A 14851-nucleotide genomic window follows, 5' to 3' on the forward strand; every position below is an offset into this window, starting at 1 on the left:
GTAGATTCGGAGCCCTGTACACTACAGCTCTAAGATTGCGAGGTAAATGAGCGTGATATGGTGATACTTTGCTACTTGTCTGTCTCTCTCTCTCCCAACAAATCACATCAGCGGAGCAGCAGAGCTGTGTGGGCAGAAAGTTGAAGGAGAAGCGTTAGAGCTGCAGCCGAGACATTTTGCTCAGCACCATGGACAGCGAACGATTGGGAGCCTGAAAAACACCTTTAATGGATATTGGAGAACTATTGGAGAATCAGAGGACTGAATGAATCATTAGAACTTTAGTTTGAGGGATCGAATAATTCCATCCGAGTACAGAGAGAATCGGACTTTTCCATTTCTCGCCAAAGTCTGCCTGGTTTTGACCTGGTCTCTGCGTATATTTTTTTTCGTATTGGTCATTTGCAGGTGGAATACTATCAAGTCAAAGGCAAAGATTTAAGAAACCTCTACCAAAAGGCTTAACCTTTAGGCTATAACAAGCATTCATTCATTCATTGCCGTGCGTAAAAGCGGTGCCACTGCTGCCAGCGAGACTCCTGCTTTTGTGTCAGTGATACCGAAAAGGCAAAGAAAGAAATAGAGGCATCAACGATATATTACCGTTTATTTTTATCCAAATATTGACATGACTCCACGTGAAAACTACTCACAAGAACAGGACACATGGTAGCACACTCCTCTTTTTCCAAACTCACTATTCTCAGCTGTGGCCAAGAGCGCACACTTCAAAGCAGCGAGTCTCCTCCTTTCTCTTTTATGCATACAGTTCAATTTGAGGCAAATCAGAGTCGTTTTCAATTTATTTCAACTGTGCTGGCTGCTGATCCTAATTCAATGTTCTACAGTGAGCATGAGGAAGTAACGAGGCAGAATTAGAGACTTTGCTCTGAATCAGTGCAAACAGGACGACTGAAATCTGCATGCGAGCTGTGCGCAATGGAGACCCTGGACCAGAACCACTGGTATCCCCTCTCACCGGACTTCAACTCCTCTGCAACCGCTCACTCGCCCTTCCTCTTCTCCTACCCGAACCTCTTCAACACCTCCTCCAACCTGTCCACCCAGAGCGTCCCCTTCCAAGGCAGCAGCACCCTCATGACAGCGGTCATCTCCCTCACCGTGTTCGTGGTGGGTCTGACCGGCAACACTCTGGCCATCTACGTGGTGCTGCGCTACGCCAAGATGAAGACCGTCACCAACATCTACATCCTGAACCTGGCCGTGGCCGACGAGCTTTACATCCTCGGTCTCCCCTTCCTCACCACGCAAAACGTGCTCTCTTATTGGCCGTTTGGCTCCTTCCTGTGCCGCCTCGTTATGACTGCGGACTCAATGAACCAGTTCACGTCTATTTTCTGCCTCACGGTTATGTCCATCGACCGTTACCTGGCTGTAGTTCATCCAATCCGCAGCACCAAGTGGAGGCACCCTCGGGTGGCCAAGATGGTGAGCGCAGCCGTGTGGGCCGTGTCCTTTGTGGTGGTCCTGCCAGTGGTCATCTTCTCTGATGTGCAGGTAGGCCTCCATGCAGCAGTCAGTGATTTAGAAAGCAGATTGTTAGTTGTTGCACTTCATTCAGGAGGCCACAATATTTCATCCAAGTAAAGTTTTAGTGAAAGTGTCTCTGAAAGATTGGAGATATCCCTTCAAGCAGTGTATAGCATTGTCAGCATTGTTTTCTCTACATGCACTAACAGCAAAAATCTATTGAAATTTGAAGTTTTCTAAAGTGAAGAGTAAATATGTGGGGAAAAACTACTTTGATTCACAGAACAACATTGCAGCAATTTCCTCGTTACCCACCAAAATATAATAGTTAAGTGGATGATTTTTCAGACATGTACATACCAATCAGAATCAGCTCTACTAGCCGATCATGTCAACAGTACAAGGAAGTTGAATCTGGTGTTTTCTTTGCTTTCAAGATAGCACAAATCAGACTGTTTCTTTTCTCACACAAAATAAAAGACAGATTTAAATAAGCTCAACAGGTTGCAGAGGGAAGTGATTGTTTCACTCCTATGTACAACTGTAGGTATGTGTGAAGGACCTGGGTTAAATGGACCAGAGTTTTAAGTGCAAAATTACACTAACCCACAGTTCAGTGCAAATAGTTACAATAAATAACACTTTATTGACACTTTATTCATGAAGTAGATGGATGAATGTGCAGTGGAACAAAGAACAGCATCCAATATATAAAGACAAATACAGATCAAATAAATTGTCAGCACCAGCAAATGATTTGTTGATTGCTTGGACATACATTACCGCTCAAAAGTTTGGGGTCACTTAGAAGTGTCTTTATTTTTGAAAGAAGAGCATTTTTTTCAATGAAGATAACATTAAATTAATAAGAAATACAGTCTAGACGTTGTTTATGTGGTAAATGACTTTTCTAGCTTTAAACAGCTGATTTTTAATGGAATATCTCCATAGGGGTGCAGAGGAACATTTCCAGCAACCATCACTCCTGTGTTCTAATGCTACATTGTGTTAGCTATTGATGTTGAAAGGCTAACTTATGATTAGAAAACACTTGTGCAATTATGTTAGCACATCAATAAAGTGTGCATTTCCATGGAAAACGGGAAATTGCCTGAGTGACCCCAAACTTTTGAACAGTACCGTTCCTCATTCATGCACCCATGCACTATCCTGGCATTTTCATTGTGTTCGAGGTACTGTATTAAACATAGGGACCTAATGCAGTGCGGCATCACAGACATCCAAAAAAAAAAAAAAACCCCCACAGCTGTGACCAAGTAAAATAACAGAATGAGGTTTTAGAGTCAGTCCTTTAACTGGCAGTGGTTCTCTTGGTTTTTCTCAGTGCATTCATTTGGAGGCCAAAAGTGTTTTGCAACCTAAAAGGGTGGAGTTATACAAGTTCCTGGGTGTGGCTAACAGGTTGGCCAGTTGTGCTGATTTAGGAGTGATGAGTTCAGGTAAAGTGACATGAGAAGCTTAAAATTGCGATTTTATGACATTGTGTATTTATAGCAATTGGAGCCAAAGTTGAAAGAAGAAATTTCTTCCAAAACCTTTCCTTGCTCGTGCATCCAAAGGAAATGTGACATTTGCTGTTCACACCAATTGGCCATAATATAAAAAGCACACGCCTCATACTGTGTAGGTTCCACTTGTGCCACCAGGATAGCAAACTTTTGGGCGTCTGTGGGGCTTGTTCTGTTGCATGCAGTAGATGGATTTGGATTAGGATCAGAGTCGTTTAGAGGCCGATTTAATGACTTGTGCTCTTTGTCATTTATGCTTAAATAGCTAAAAGTAAAAGCAAAGTCAGCAGCCAACTTTAAAATGATGCTACCACACAAAGGCGCACAGCCAAATCATTTCAGACCTGTTCCAACACTCCAATATAGTAAAAAAAAAAAAAAAACATTACACGTTTTAATTCCAACAGTTTAATATTATAGGAACTGTTACTGAACTCTGCAGTGCTCCTTCATATGTGGAGTATTTGCAACTGCATTACACAATACACTTATTTTAGAACCTGTGTCTTGTAATGCAAAATTTAGAGGTACAGGAGTAATAATTCTGCACAATATAACAACAATTAAGGATTTCCATTCTATTCTATCTGCTTCCAGCTCAGTGTATTGGTTTTTCTGCCTGCGATTTTACTGTCTTTGTCCCTATTCACTGAATGACACCCCAAGAAGCAAAACTGCTCAGAAAATTACAGAGTGACATGAAACAACCACAAAGAGACTAAATGGCCAGAAAGAGAAACAAAAACGCACCACACTGCCTCAAAGAGACACAAGATAATCAGAAAATGACACTAAACAAGCAGAAAGATTTTAAAAAAAAATAAAAAAAATAAAAAAAATCACCTTAAAGAGACAGAAGGGCTAGAAAGAGATCGACTCTTACCGGGAAGAGACAAAAAATTACCACAAAGAAACAAAATGACCCCAGAGAGGCACACCATGGCACAAAAAGACAAAATGATCACAGAAAGACACAAAGCAGACAAAAGCAGACACAAAACAACCACAGTGTGACACAAAATGACCACAAAGACACACAAAGCAGCTGCAAAGACACAAATTGACCACTAAGAAACACAAGTGGCGAAACCCACAAAATAACCATAAAGCGGCACTAAACGAACACACAAAGAATCACATTGACAACAAAGAGTCCAAATGGCCAGAATAATACACAAAATGAACACAAAAAGACAAAACGGCCACAAAGCAGCCATGAAGAGACAGAACACTACTGCAAAAAGATCCAAAACAACGTCACAGAGTTGCAAAACGACTACAAAAATACACAAAATGCCAACAAAGCAACAACAAAACAAGGAGCTTTGGATTAAACGCTTGTCCTGTCGGTTCAATATTTACTTCCTGTATTTCACTTATTGCTCCCACTGAGCAGATGAGGATAGAATTTTTGGTTTGCTGCCTTTCTTTATCTTTAATATTTGAATTTTCTTCATTGGACTTCAGGACACATTTAACTCTTGCAACATGATCTGGCCGGAGCCGAAGGATGTGTGGTCCACGGCCTTCATCCTCTACACGGCCACAGTGGGCTTCTTTGGGCCGCTGCTCATCATCTGCCTCTGTTACCTTCTGATTGTCATCAAGGTAAATGTGTGTGTATGAATGTAATTAAGAGGCTCAGGTATAAATTCGTACTGTAATCTCAATCAACATATTTACAACTGTTATCATCCTTCCTTTAATTTATCGTCATGACACTCACATTGGCCGTCTTCAGCATCATCATGATTAAATGGCGTTTCTGCTGCAGGTGAAGTCTTCGGGAGCGCGAGCCGGATTCACCAAACGCCGCCGCTCAGAGCGTAAGGTGACCCGGATGGTGGTGGTGATCGTGGTGGTGTTCGTGCTCTGCTGGCTGCCATTCTTCATCATCAACATGGTCAACCTTGTGGTCATCATCCCGGAGTCCAGCGCCACCGCCGGCATCTACTTCTTCGCCGTCATCCTGTCCTACGCCAACTCCTGCGCCAACCCGGTGCTCTACGGCTTCCTGTCAGACAACTTCCAGCAGAGCTTCAGAAAAGTAGGATAAACATCAGATTAGATACAAGTTTTTAGTCACAGCACAGAGCGCAACTACAAAAACGATGAAACGCAGGTTAGCATCCAACAAGAAATGCAGAAGTAAAGTTCTCAGTATGAAGAGAGAAGAAACACAATGAGCAGAGTGAACACAGCAAAACTAGGGTCAACTAATATGTCTAACCAAGTCTATAAAGTGCAATAATGTGAAACACCCACGTCCCTCCTGGTGCTGTATTGGATTAAGGGTGTGCAGTTAATGGCTTCCCTCTTTCCTTGACAGACAAATGAGTCTCTCTCACAACATGTACTCAGACAGCTTGACAGATGGTAAAGCATCGTTTGAAATGAGCTGATTGAGAGGCAGTATGAACAGTATATCCTCATGCATCCGTGTCAGCTGGAAACATTGGTTCTGCTGGAATGTACAACCTTAATTTTGTCCAAATGATTGATAGTTCCTCTAATTAATCAGAGAAATTATACATGACTAATTTTGCTTTTTATGAGGCTGCTATGCTGGTGGTGTTTTAAGTTCATCTACTTCTGGAAGTTTATGAAATGCAGGCATCCAGCAGCTGCATCAACGCTCAATGTGTTTAGTAATCGGGTGCAGTCGGGTAATTTTTCTATACATGACAAACAAAATAAACAAGGTTACAAGGGCAGTCTTATTTTCCTGACAGATTGTTTATTTGTTTTCTCAGTCCGTATAAGCTGACAGCTAAAGGGTGGAGTTTATGTAGCTTCCTGACTCAGTCCCTCTGGAAGGACGTGCACAAGGCCGGGCTCAAGTTGCCTGAGCAACAGCCCATTTTCTCTCTGACTGAGCTGCCAGAGTTTATGTACATTATGGGATGCCCTGTCGTCATGTGAAACTGTAGCATCCAGAATTAGTATTGTTGGTGTGATTCCAATGAGAAGTCATCATCTGTCACCTGCACCTCTGCCTGTCTTTTGTAGCAAACAAAAAAGGAAAAACTCAATTTCAGTATACATTTCAACTAACAAAGATAAATAGTACAAAATAAACGTAGCTTGTAAGAAAACTTTTTAAATATACTGTAGTTTCGGGCCATTTTACTTCTAATAATTCACGATGGCCGTCCAAGTGCCAACAAAACATTGTGTTTATTATTGAAGAAAGGTTTGGGAGAATGTAAATCTTGTGTCCTCACAGCGCTGCTGATACCACATATATTAAGTAACTCACTTAATATAAAAATGAATACAGAGACACATGAAAACAATTTTGTTGTAATGTGGATAAGTAGCAATAGCACACTTAAAAAATGTAAAAAAACAAAAAACAAAACAGCAACTTCACAGAACTCTTTTCAATCAATTTACAAAAATAAATGTGAATTTATATCTGTGGTAAAAAAAAATCATTTTTACTTTAAAAATTTGTAACTGTAAATAACCATAAAATTTCCATTTTTGAAAAAAAATATATATTTGCACAACCACCACAAGTTTAAAATTATTTTCTTTAAATTTAATAGATGAGACTATTGCATTGAAGGGCAATTAATAAAATAGTACTGATTTTGTAATTTTACATAGATTTGCCCATTAAATGAGAATCTATTCATCCAATTATTGTAGGTGAGCTCATTGTTTTATGTGTAAAAATCACTCCTTAGAAATTAAAAAGTAAAAATAATGCACACATCTCCTGTAAAATTATAGAAAACATTTTTACAGTACTGTAAGATTCATGTGATTATTTCTGGTATTTTATAGTATTTTTTGACACCCCATGAATGTGTGGAAAATTTTTATTTTTACTTTTTTTCAAAATGTAAAAATGATATCCATCCATGATCTATATACACTTAATCCTCATTAGGGTCGGGCAGGGCTATAGAAATGATATACAATTCTAAATGATCCCACTGTTTAGTTTATTCAGTAACAACACCTGAAGCCACAAACTAACCTAAAAAGATCTGAGCACACACTGCACTAGTTTTTATGAGTATAGCTTTATTTTTTCTAAAAACGAAATCTATAATATAAGAACAAAACACGTATCAGCCCTAATGTCTTTGTATATTTTCCAGTCTGGTCGTCAGATGAGGTTTTATTTCACTATGGACATTCAACACAATAGTTGTATCCCCCACACATAATCCAAATGTGGATGTTTTTGTGGCTCTGCAGGTGTTGTGCGTGAGGAGTATGCGGTGCAATGCCAACGACGTGGAACACGGCGACCCCAGTGCACCGCGTACTGAGAAAACTACAGCACATGACTGCATCCTGTTCTCAGCTCGTACTGATGCCCAGAGCAGCCAGGTAAAATGTGTGTGTGTGTGTAAGGAGTTTTTATTTTTCTGTGTTGACAACAGCATCTGTGTCATTCTCATACAATGTGATATTTATGGCACACCTGGTGGGAATTTCTTGAAATTTGGTACAAATGTCCACTTTAAGTCAAAGATTGATTTTGGTGGTCAGAGGTCAAGGTTTGTGACATCACAAAACTGTTTTTGGTGCAGAGATGGTTAAGGCTCTGGGTTACTGATAATAAAGTAAAGGCTCGGATCACCAGGCTACCAGAGCTGGAGCCTTGGACAAAGCTCTTAAGCCTGAAAGGAGAACAAACTGGAAGGAGGAGTTCTATAGCGCTGGAATATGTTTGTGACAAATAAAGACTTCTTTTTTCTTTTTGACCATACAACGGTACTTCAAAAAGTTCTCACTCTCACGTAGAAACAAAAGGTGCAACTCCCATTTTGGGTTGTAGCTGTACATGATGTAGCCTTTTTATACTGTGTAAAAAACTCAAATGTTTGAAGCAATCAAAAAAAAAGGAGAGGAAAGCTCTGAGCTGGCTGCTGTTGCTTCAGTACAACGCTTCCATCTAAACATCAGCAGCCAAATGTGGCTTTAAACTGTTGCCGTATTAACCCGACTCACCCAGCCTGAACTGTCTGACTTTTGTTTCCTAAAGTGAAATCCCACCAATGTGGTCGCCGTTTTCAGATTGATGATGAAGTCATGCATGCTGTTGAGTACACAGGCTCAAGATGCGACCCTCTTCTGTGAAGCGCGAACACTGGTGGAACAAATGCAATGAAGTTAAAGGAGACGATGATGAAAAATAATGCAAGAAAAATCTTTCTCCTTTGATGTTTTCTGGTGGGGCTAAGAGCTTCCTGAAGTAACCTTGTGCCTCAAGAATTCATAAGGTAATCATGACAAATATCGCCACAAATAGTTCAAGAGGATAAAGTTTTTAAAGTTTAAAACCTCAAATCCAAACAGACTTGGATGCGAGAAGAAACTTGACTGCTTGAGGGATAGTAATTGTAGTTTGCTAGAAAAATGGGAATTTTAATGTCACCAAAAAATAGAAAAATGACCGAGTGGTAAGTCTCTTAAGTGCCTCACTTAGAAGATACGAGTCATTTTTGATTGACTAATGTTGGAGACGTGTAGATGTGCTTGGCTAAAGTCAGATTCCTTCACACACACAGCTTCGCATCATCAATGAGTCACCTCTCCATTAGTCAACAGCCAGGTGTGTGTGTTCATGTGTGTGTGAGTAGCTAATTGAAGAAGGATGGTGAATTAATGCAGCTACGGAGGCAATAATTGGAAAAATTCTGAAAGCTGGCGTGAAAAGTTATGACATTATGATAGAGGAGAGCAGTCAGGGAAGAAAAAAGCAGCGACTCAGTAAGTGCAGCGTGAAGCTTCATTGTGTTCAATTAGATAAACTCTACTAAAGCACTGAGGTACATTAAACTGACAGAGTGGCTCTGATAAGTCTCTCTGCACTCCATCTCCTGGTTCAAGGTTATCAAAACTACAACTTCCCCCAGATGTCACAAAGTGACTCAAAGCCTTTATGTTGGATTCAGCCTACTCAATTATTGATGTCTTATTATACAAAGAGCACACCATTTGCTTCAGGCGAGATATTTCTTTATCCTTTGAGCCAACAAGTTCAGGGGAAAAAAAAAAAAAAAAAAAAAGCCAGGACAGCGGGTAAGGATAAAAAAAAAAAGAAAAAAGAAATAAAACTGTAAGGTAAAGTTGTAATCCATAAGATTTTAGTCCTGACTGATTTTATGAGACCAAAGGGCAACCTACGGGGCTGAACAATGAATCCAAAAACTGAAGTTCCAAGTTTTACTTCAGCTCCAAAAGTAAGTCAATTGTTTATTTTCTTTTAGCCAGGAGTTGAGTAGAGTCAGACAAAAACACAATGACTGGAGCCACTGCTCTGAGCTTCAGTGCTCCTCAGGAAGCCTACAGGTGACGACATGGAGGGCCCATCTTTACATACAGTCCCTGGGTAACACACTTGGTTATCATGACAGCAGCTTTGTCTTTCAATGTGTGGAGTGAGGTTATGAAACGGATTGGAGGTGGGGCTCAAGCAATGTCGAAGCACGACCCAGTTTAAAAAGCAGTACAAAAGTTTGGTTTATGCAAAATTCAGGAAGGTTAGAGTGGCTTTGACATGGGTATATCGCTGATTATTTAATATTTGTTTATTTATATTATGTATTTTCCATTTAGTTTGTAAATATGTACATAAATATCTATGGGATTAGGGGACTGAGAGACTGATGGTCAAGATGGAGACGTGGTAAAGGTCAATAAGCTTATGCTTTGTCTTATTCCTTTTCGGATATGTTGGATTTTTATTTTTGCTTTGTTATGCTTGTTTGTTTTATTTTTGTTTTGAACATTTTGATTGTTTTTGTGGATTTTTTTCCCCTCACATGTCCAATTAATTCATTCAAGTGCATTTGGTGTAAGAACACAGACTAATGGCAGTGACAAAATGAATATAGTGTCTATCAAAAGTATTCTGTCCCTTTGAACATTTTTTTTTCCTTTCATTGCTTTGTATCTCTGGCTCATGGTCAATTTGATTTGTCTTTTTGACAAGAATTTACCATCGTCGCCAAAGCGGCATCTATTAAATACACATTTGAATGGGGTAAATACGTCTTACATTTTTAATTAACTGACATATCTTTAACACTCAGTGATGTGCAATAACTCCATCTCTGCAATAACAAATAGAACTCCATTACAATTTACTGCACTGCAGAATTACATTTTTATCTCTTAGAACAATGTATATTTTACACTTTGATTATATTTTTTCTACTTATGTCCATCTATGCATGTTTTGTACTACTTATATTTCTAAGTCTATAATATAAGCAATTTCCCCTCAGGGATCAAAAAGATGATAAGTTTGTAGAAATCTGTTCACACTTTATCTTGAAAGACTCATTTTTTTGTACATTTTAGTCAAATAAGCAAAATTATACTGACCATGATTCAGTTTTGAAAAGCAATAAAAGGGAAAACCATCCAAGGTTGAATATGTTTTATAGGCTCTGTACATATAAAAATTTCTTTACAGAACGGGAATTAGATCATTTAAATACAGGGAAAGGCTTGTAGAAAATTGTCAGGATAAAAAGAGGAAATTAGACATATTACTAACTTCATTTGCTGTACATTTTGTCGTGGTTGCTGTTTAAATTTATTTTGATTGATCTCTTAGCAAACTACTGGTCGTGGCAGGTTCAGTTTGGTACCGAGTGCTGAACCGTGATGATGACGGACACTTAAAGCAGGATTTTACTTCCTTGAACATGGACAGCTGCAGACACCACAGATGCATAGTTCTAGAATATACTACTTTGTATTCCACTTGGAGAATGCGTTTTATGCAGGCAGCGTAGATCAGTGTCTACATATTCAGAGCATGCACACCACTGCTCTTGTAGTGTAGTTTCCTGCTGGCACAAATTTGGGGATGTCTGCAAAGGGGTCCACATGGACTCTTATAGATGTGAGCAAATGGTGAGATGCATGTTTGGACCCTGATTGACCACTGAGGATGAGGAAAAGTACAACACTGCTCTTAGCCATAGAGTAAATGTGGAGTGTTATTGAGAATAATAAAGAGAACTGCCACAAAAGCACCATCACATTTAGACAAGGTAGCCAAGAGGTGAATTAACTTCTTTTTCTGCTTCCAACTTCAAACTCTCTCTTGCCTTTATCAACATCATGCCTCTCCTTTTTAAGTGCATCCATTCCCTAACTGCATTCTTCTTGCATTCCCCCTCTTATGGTCCTTTCTCAAGATCTCTCCTCAGCCTCCGGGGTCACCTACCTCTCACACAGCGGCAGACCTTCATCGCTCCACCCCTACATGCCAATTTGCCTCCGCTTGCTCAAGAATCGGACCCACAGTGACATCCACGGCAGCCTCTATGGTGACCGCCACGATAACAGCAGCTGAAGCTCCTACTGTCACTGCCCTGACCACACCCTCCTCCTCTGCCTCCATTGCTGCCACGGAACAGTAACAAATGGCCTGGGAATCTCAGAAAGAGTGCAAAGATGAGCTGTGGAGGAAAACCATAATGTGAGACTATAGAGAGGGAAGCAGAGAGGTTGGATTAGCTCAACTTTTCTGTGTACACAAATGGAAAAATCCATTCCTGAGACTATTTTTCTTTGACTTGCATACTCATATTCAAAGTGCATTGCAACAATTATGCTCCATATTGGTGAAAAAAAAAGGTGTTTCTGTAAACAAAGATAATATTTACAGAAACAATTTTTCTGCCATAAGTGCCTTTTCAGCTCCTATCATCACAACTTCTAAATGAGCGCAGTAACATCACAACCCTCCTCTTGTAAATGGGTGTCATGTAGCTTGCAAGAATGCACTTAATTTTCAGAACCAAAAAACACCATTGGGGGCCCAATAGATTCCTTGCAGGAATCTAATATTGGAATTTTGGTTTGGCATTACAGAGGTCTTTAATGCAACATATGTGAAGTACTTTCAGATAAAAATCTTGCCTACTACAGCTTTAATCAACCAGCATGATGTAATGATTCATTTGTTTCATTTCAGCCTCCTACTAATTTATGTTTAGTTGATTTAAAAGGCCAAATTATGCTGAAACTGTACTCCAGCATCTGTACAGCGTCGTGGTCTGCTGTGATTCTATTTGTTATTTTGGTAAAATGTAATTTTAGTAATTCTTTGTCTGGCTCAATGCCCTTCTGTAACCACGTGTCCAGCAGTGAACAAAAACCTCTGACCTCATTGTATATATGCCTCTTACATTGTGTCCTTATGTGCTTGTGTCACACGCAATGTGGGCATGTACAGTTGTTGCTGTTTTGCACAGAACTATGCGTTTGTTTTCTAGTTGCAAAAGCTGTGACAAATCCAAAGTTTATAGCCGAACATATTGTTGCTAGTGTTTTTGTGTGCTTTGCTCAGTGCCTATTTCACTCTACAGTCGTACACCTGTAAGCAGGAAATGGTGAGCGTCCACCTGGAAATTATGCTGTGTGCAGTGAATTTTTAAATTTCGTGTCCCTGCAAATGTTAACTCTCTGGGTTTTTCCTAAACATCTTCTTTAAACCCTCTGAGCCTAAAACCTGCCAATATATTGGAAAGGCATGTTTTTAAAGACACAATAAACACAAATTACACTATTTATCAGAGCCAGAAACAGAAAAATTGTCAGTTCTTTAACAGAGTAACTGAACTAATCATTCATGATGTGTCCTTCCATAACTTAACCAAATCTACAATCAAGATATTTAATCAAAACCACAGTCAGTTGCAAAACTCTGCCAAAAATTAAGTTTTCTCTGATAAGACTTTTTAAAAAAAATAAAGTAAATTCTGGCCACTTTGGTGCAACCATGAAGCCGTTTGATGCAGTGACTCAGCTATAGCAAACCCCTGCATTGCAAAAATTGAGGGACTTTTCACGTAAACTGCAAGCTGTGTTTACACAGAGCAAACAATAGAAAAAAAATTAAAGATGTGCAGCATGAAGTAGCTGTAGAATGCAAAACCACCATTTTTCCCCTCCAGGACTGGTAACATCTGGGAACACTTGGAAAAATGTTGCACATGATGATTCCATTTTTTTTTAATTTTCTGTAAAAAAAAAAATCTTTTAAAAAAAGTTGTAAAATTCAAACATAATTTATGATTTCTGGCAGCATAACTCTGTTATACAGCAAAAATTACATATTTTAATACTGTCTGCTTTCAGTCATTGTTGTGCTGTTTTAAATAAGAGTGTAGAATTTTCTATTGCAGCGGAAAATGAGTACACAGTGACTAAAAATGTATTGCATTTTTTCTTTTTGGGTCAGGCACATCAGCAACACGAGTAATCTATTGATGTATTATTGTGTATGTATTATTTACATGTTTTATGGTGGTCATAGGTCAGAATCCAACAGCTGAACCCTTTGCAAAAGCATTTACTAGTTAAGATTATTCAGTAAATGCATTTAACTCACTTGATTTAGATCAATTTATTGTAGAGCTCACAAGAGTGAGAATGAGTTCAGAAAATGTCAGTGACAGATTGTTCTTTTTCAGCCACTTTTCACTTGTGGAAAGAAAGCGAATTCATCAGCAGCATGAAGAAGCTGATCGGATGAATATATTTGAGTGGTGGAAATGATTCACAGAAACTAAAGCAAGAAAAAATATCAAGGCTGTTAATTCTAAAGGCCTTTACAAGCAAATACAGCTCAAGTGTTGTATATTTTAGTGATAATTCTAGCTGTTCAAATGTGTCAGTGCTATATGTTTGTTGGGTTTCCTTGGAATAAAAGGGTGTGATGAAAAACCAGACATGTCCGTTTTATGTTTTTTGAACAAATTTCCTGACATAAAAACTGGAAATTGCAAACTATGGAACTGACACTTGAAGGCATTTGAAGCAGGCTTGTAATCAGTGATCAGCACTGCTTTCAAGCTGTTGCCAAAGTCTCCTCTTCATGCCTTAAAGGACAACATGTCGCCAATTATTGCAACTACACAGGTGATTTACTTTAAATGGACGCCGATAAGATCTCACATCTTTGACTCCAAGGTGAATAATATTAAAACTTCTTAAAGCACAATTTATGTATAATGCAACTCAAAGCAGGGAAGCGTTCTCTTTGTTATTCTGGATCTTCTCTCTTGATAAATAAATGACCAAATACAATACAGTTTGTCACACTTGTTTAATTGGACTGTCTTTATCTACTTTTGGGACTTAAACAAAAATCAGATGGTGTTTTAGGTCATATTTGTACAGAAACACACACACACAAAAAAATAGGGTTAATGCTTTCAAGTATCTGCTCTCCAGCAGCAGTTAACTACCCAATCTGCTAGGCTTTTGAAGACAGCTGCTGACCAGCACACCTGTCCACAATCAACTCCTCTACAAAGCCCGACTCTTCACTCCATTCCCTACCAGATGTTAAAGACCCTCTTTGGAAATGGGCTCAATGCTTCAGAACAAACTAGTATGGGAACTCCGATTAGGATAATTCATCAAAGAAGGGCGAGGGAAAGAGCAAACTTTAATGTGTTGGAATGAGTTTCATCAACATTTTAACTCGGACAAGAGACATGACAGATTTGATATTTTTATCTATTAAAGACCTCTGTCTCAGCATTCATGTCGTCTCTGGAAGGTCTTTGGCGATAACCCATCTTTTTAATGACCACAAACTAGAGGTCTTGTCTTCACTATAACCTCCACCCTATCAACATAGGAAAATGTACTCACTTAATTGCATAATGCTCTAAATTATTTATCATTTCATTTAGTCCACATAGACTGACACACACGGACGAGCAGGTACAAGTTCAGACCAGCGCATAGACTTTTAATTTACGTATACTTCATTATCTCAAACACACAGCTGTGAGAAGAAAGAGATGAGGGCACGACGAGCAGCGAGAAACAAT

At 39.1% G+C, this 14851-nt stretch overlaps 1 protein-coding gene across 1 annotated transcript; it reads left to right on the top strand.

The window, feature by feature from the left end:
• Positions 1-116: 116 nt before the first annotated feature.
• Positions 117-13736, top strand: LOC110960855 (somatostatin-like receptor F_48D10.1). Its single transcript, XM_022208262.2, has 5 exons — positions 117-1518; positions 4488-4628; positions 4795-5067; positions 7233-7367; positions 11198-13736. The coding sequence occupies exons 1-5, from the start codon at positions 940-942 to the stop codon at positions 11420-11422; spliced, it is 1353 nt and encodes a 450-aa protein (XP_022063954.2). The 5' UTR covers positions 117-939; the 3' UTR covers positions 11423-13736.
• Positions 13737-14851: the final 1115 nt, after the last annotated feature.

Source organism: Acanthochromis polyacanthus, chromosome 3 (genome assembly GCF_021347895.1).
Source record: "Acanthochromis polyacanthus isolate Apoly-LR-REF ecotype Palm Island chromosome 3, KAUST_Apoly_ChrSc, whole genome shotgun sequence".
Lineage (NCBI taxonomy): Eukaryota > Metazoa > Chordata > Actinopteri > Pomacentridae > Acanthochromis > Acanthochromis polyacanthus.

What these genes read in the sequence shown, in the direction of transcription:
- LOC110960855 (XM_022208262.2), top strand. Translation starts at nt 940, where the DNA reads ATGGAGACCCTGGACCAGAACCACTGGTATCCCCTCTCACCGGACTTC. An exon ending in TCATCTTCTCTGATGTGCAG is followed by an intron (nt 1,519 to 4,487) that starts GTAGGCCTCCAT and finishes ATTGGACTTCAG; the next exon opens with GACACATTTAACTCTTGCAA. An exon ending in TCCAGCAGAGCTTCAGAAAA is followed by an intron (nt 5,068 to 7,232) that starts GTAGGATAAACA and finishes GTGGCTCTGCAG; the next exon opens with GTGTTGTGCGTGAGGAGTAT.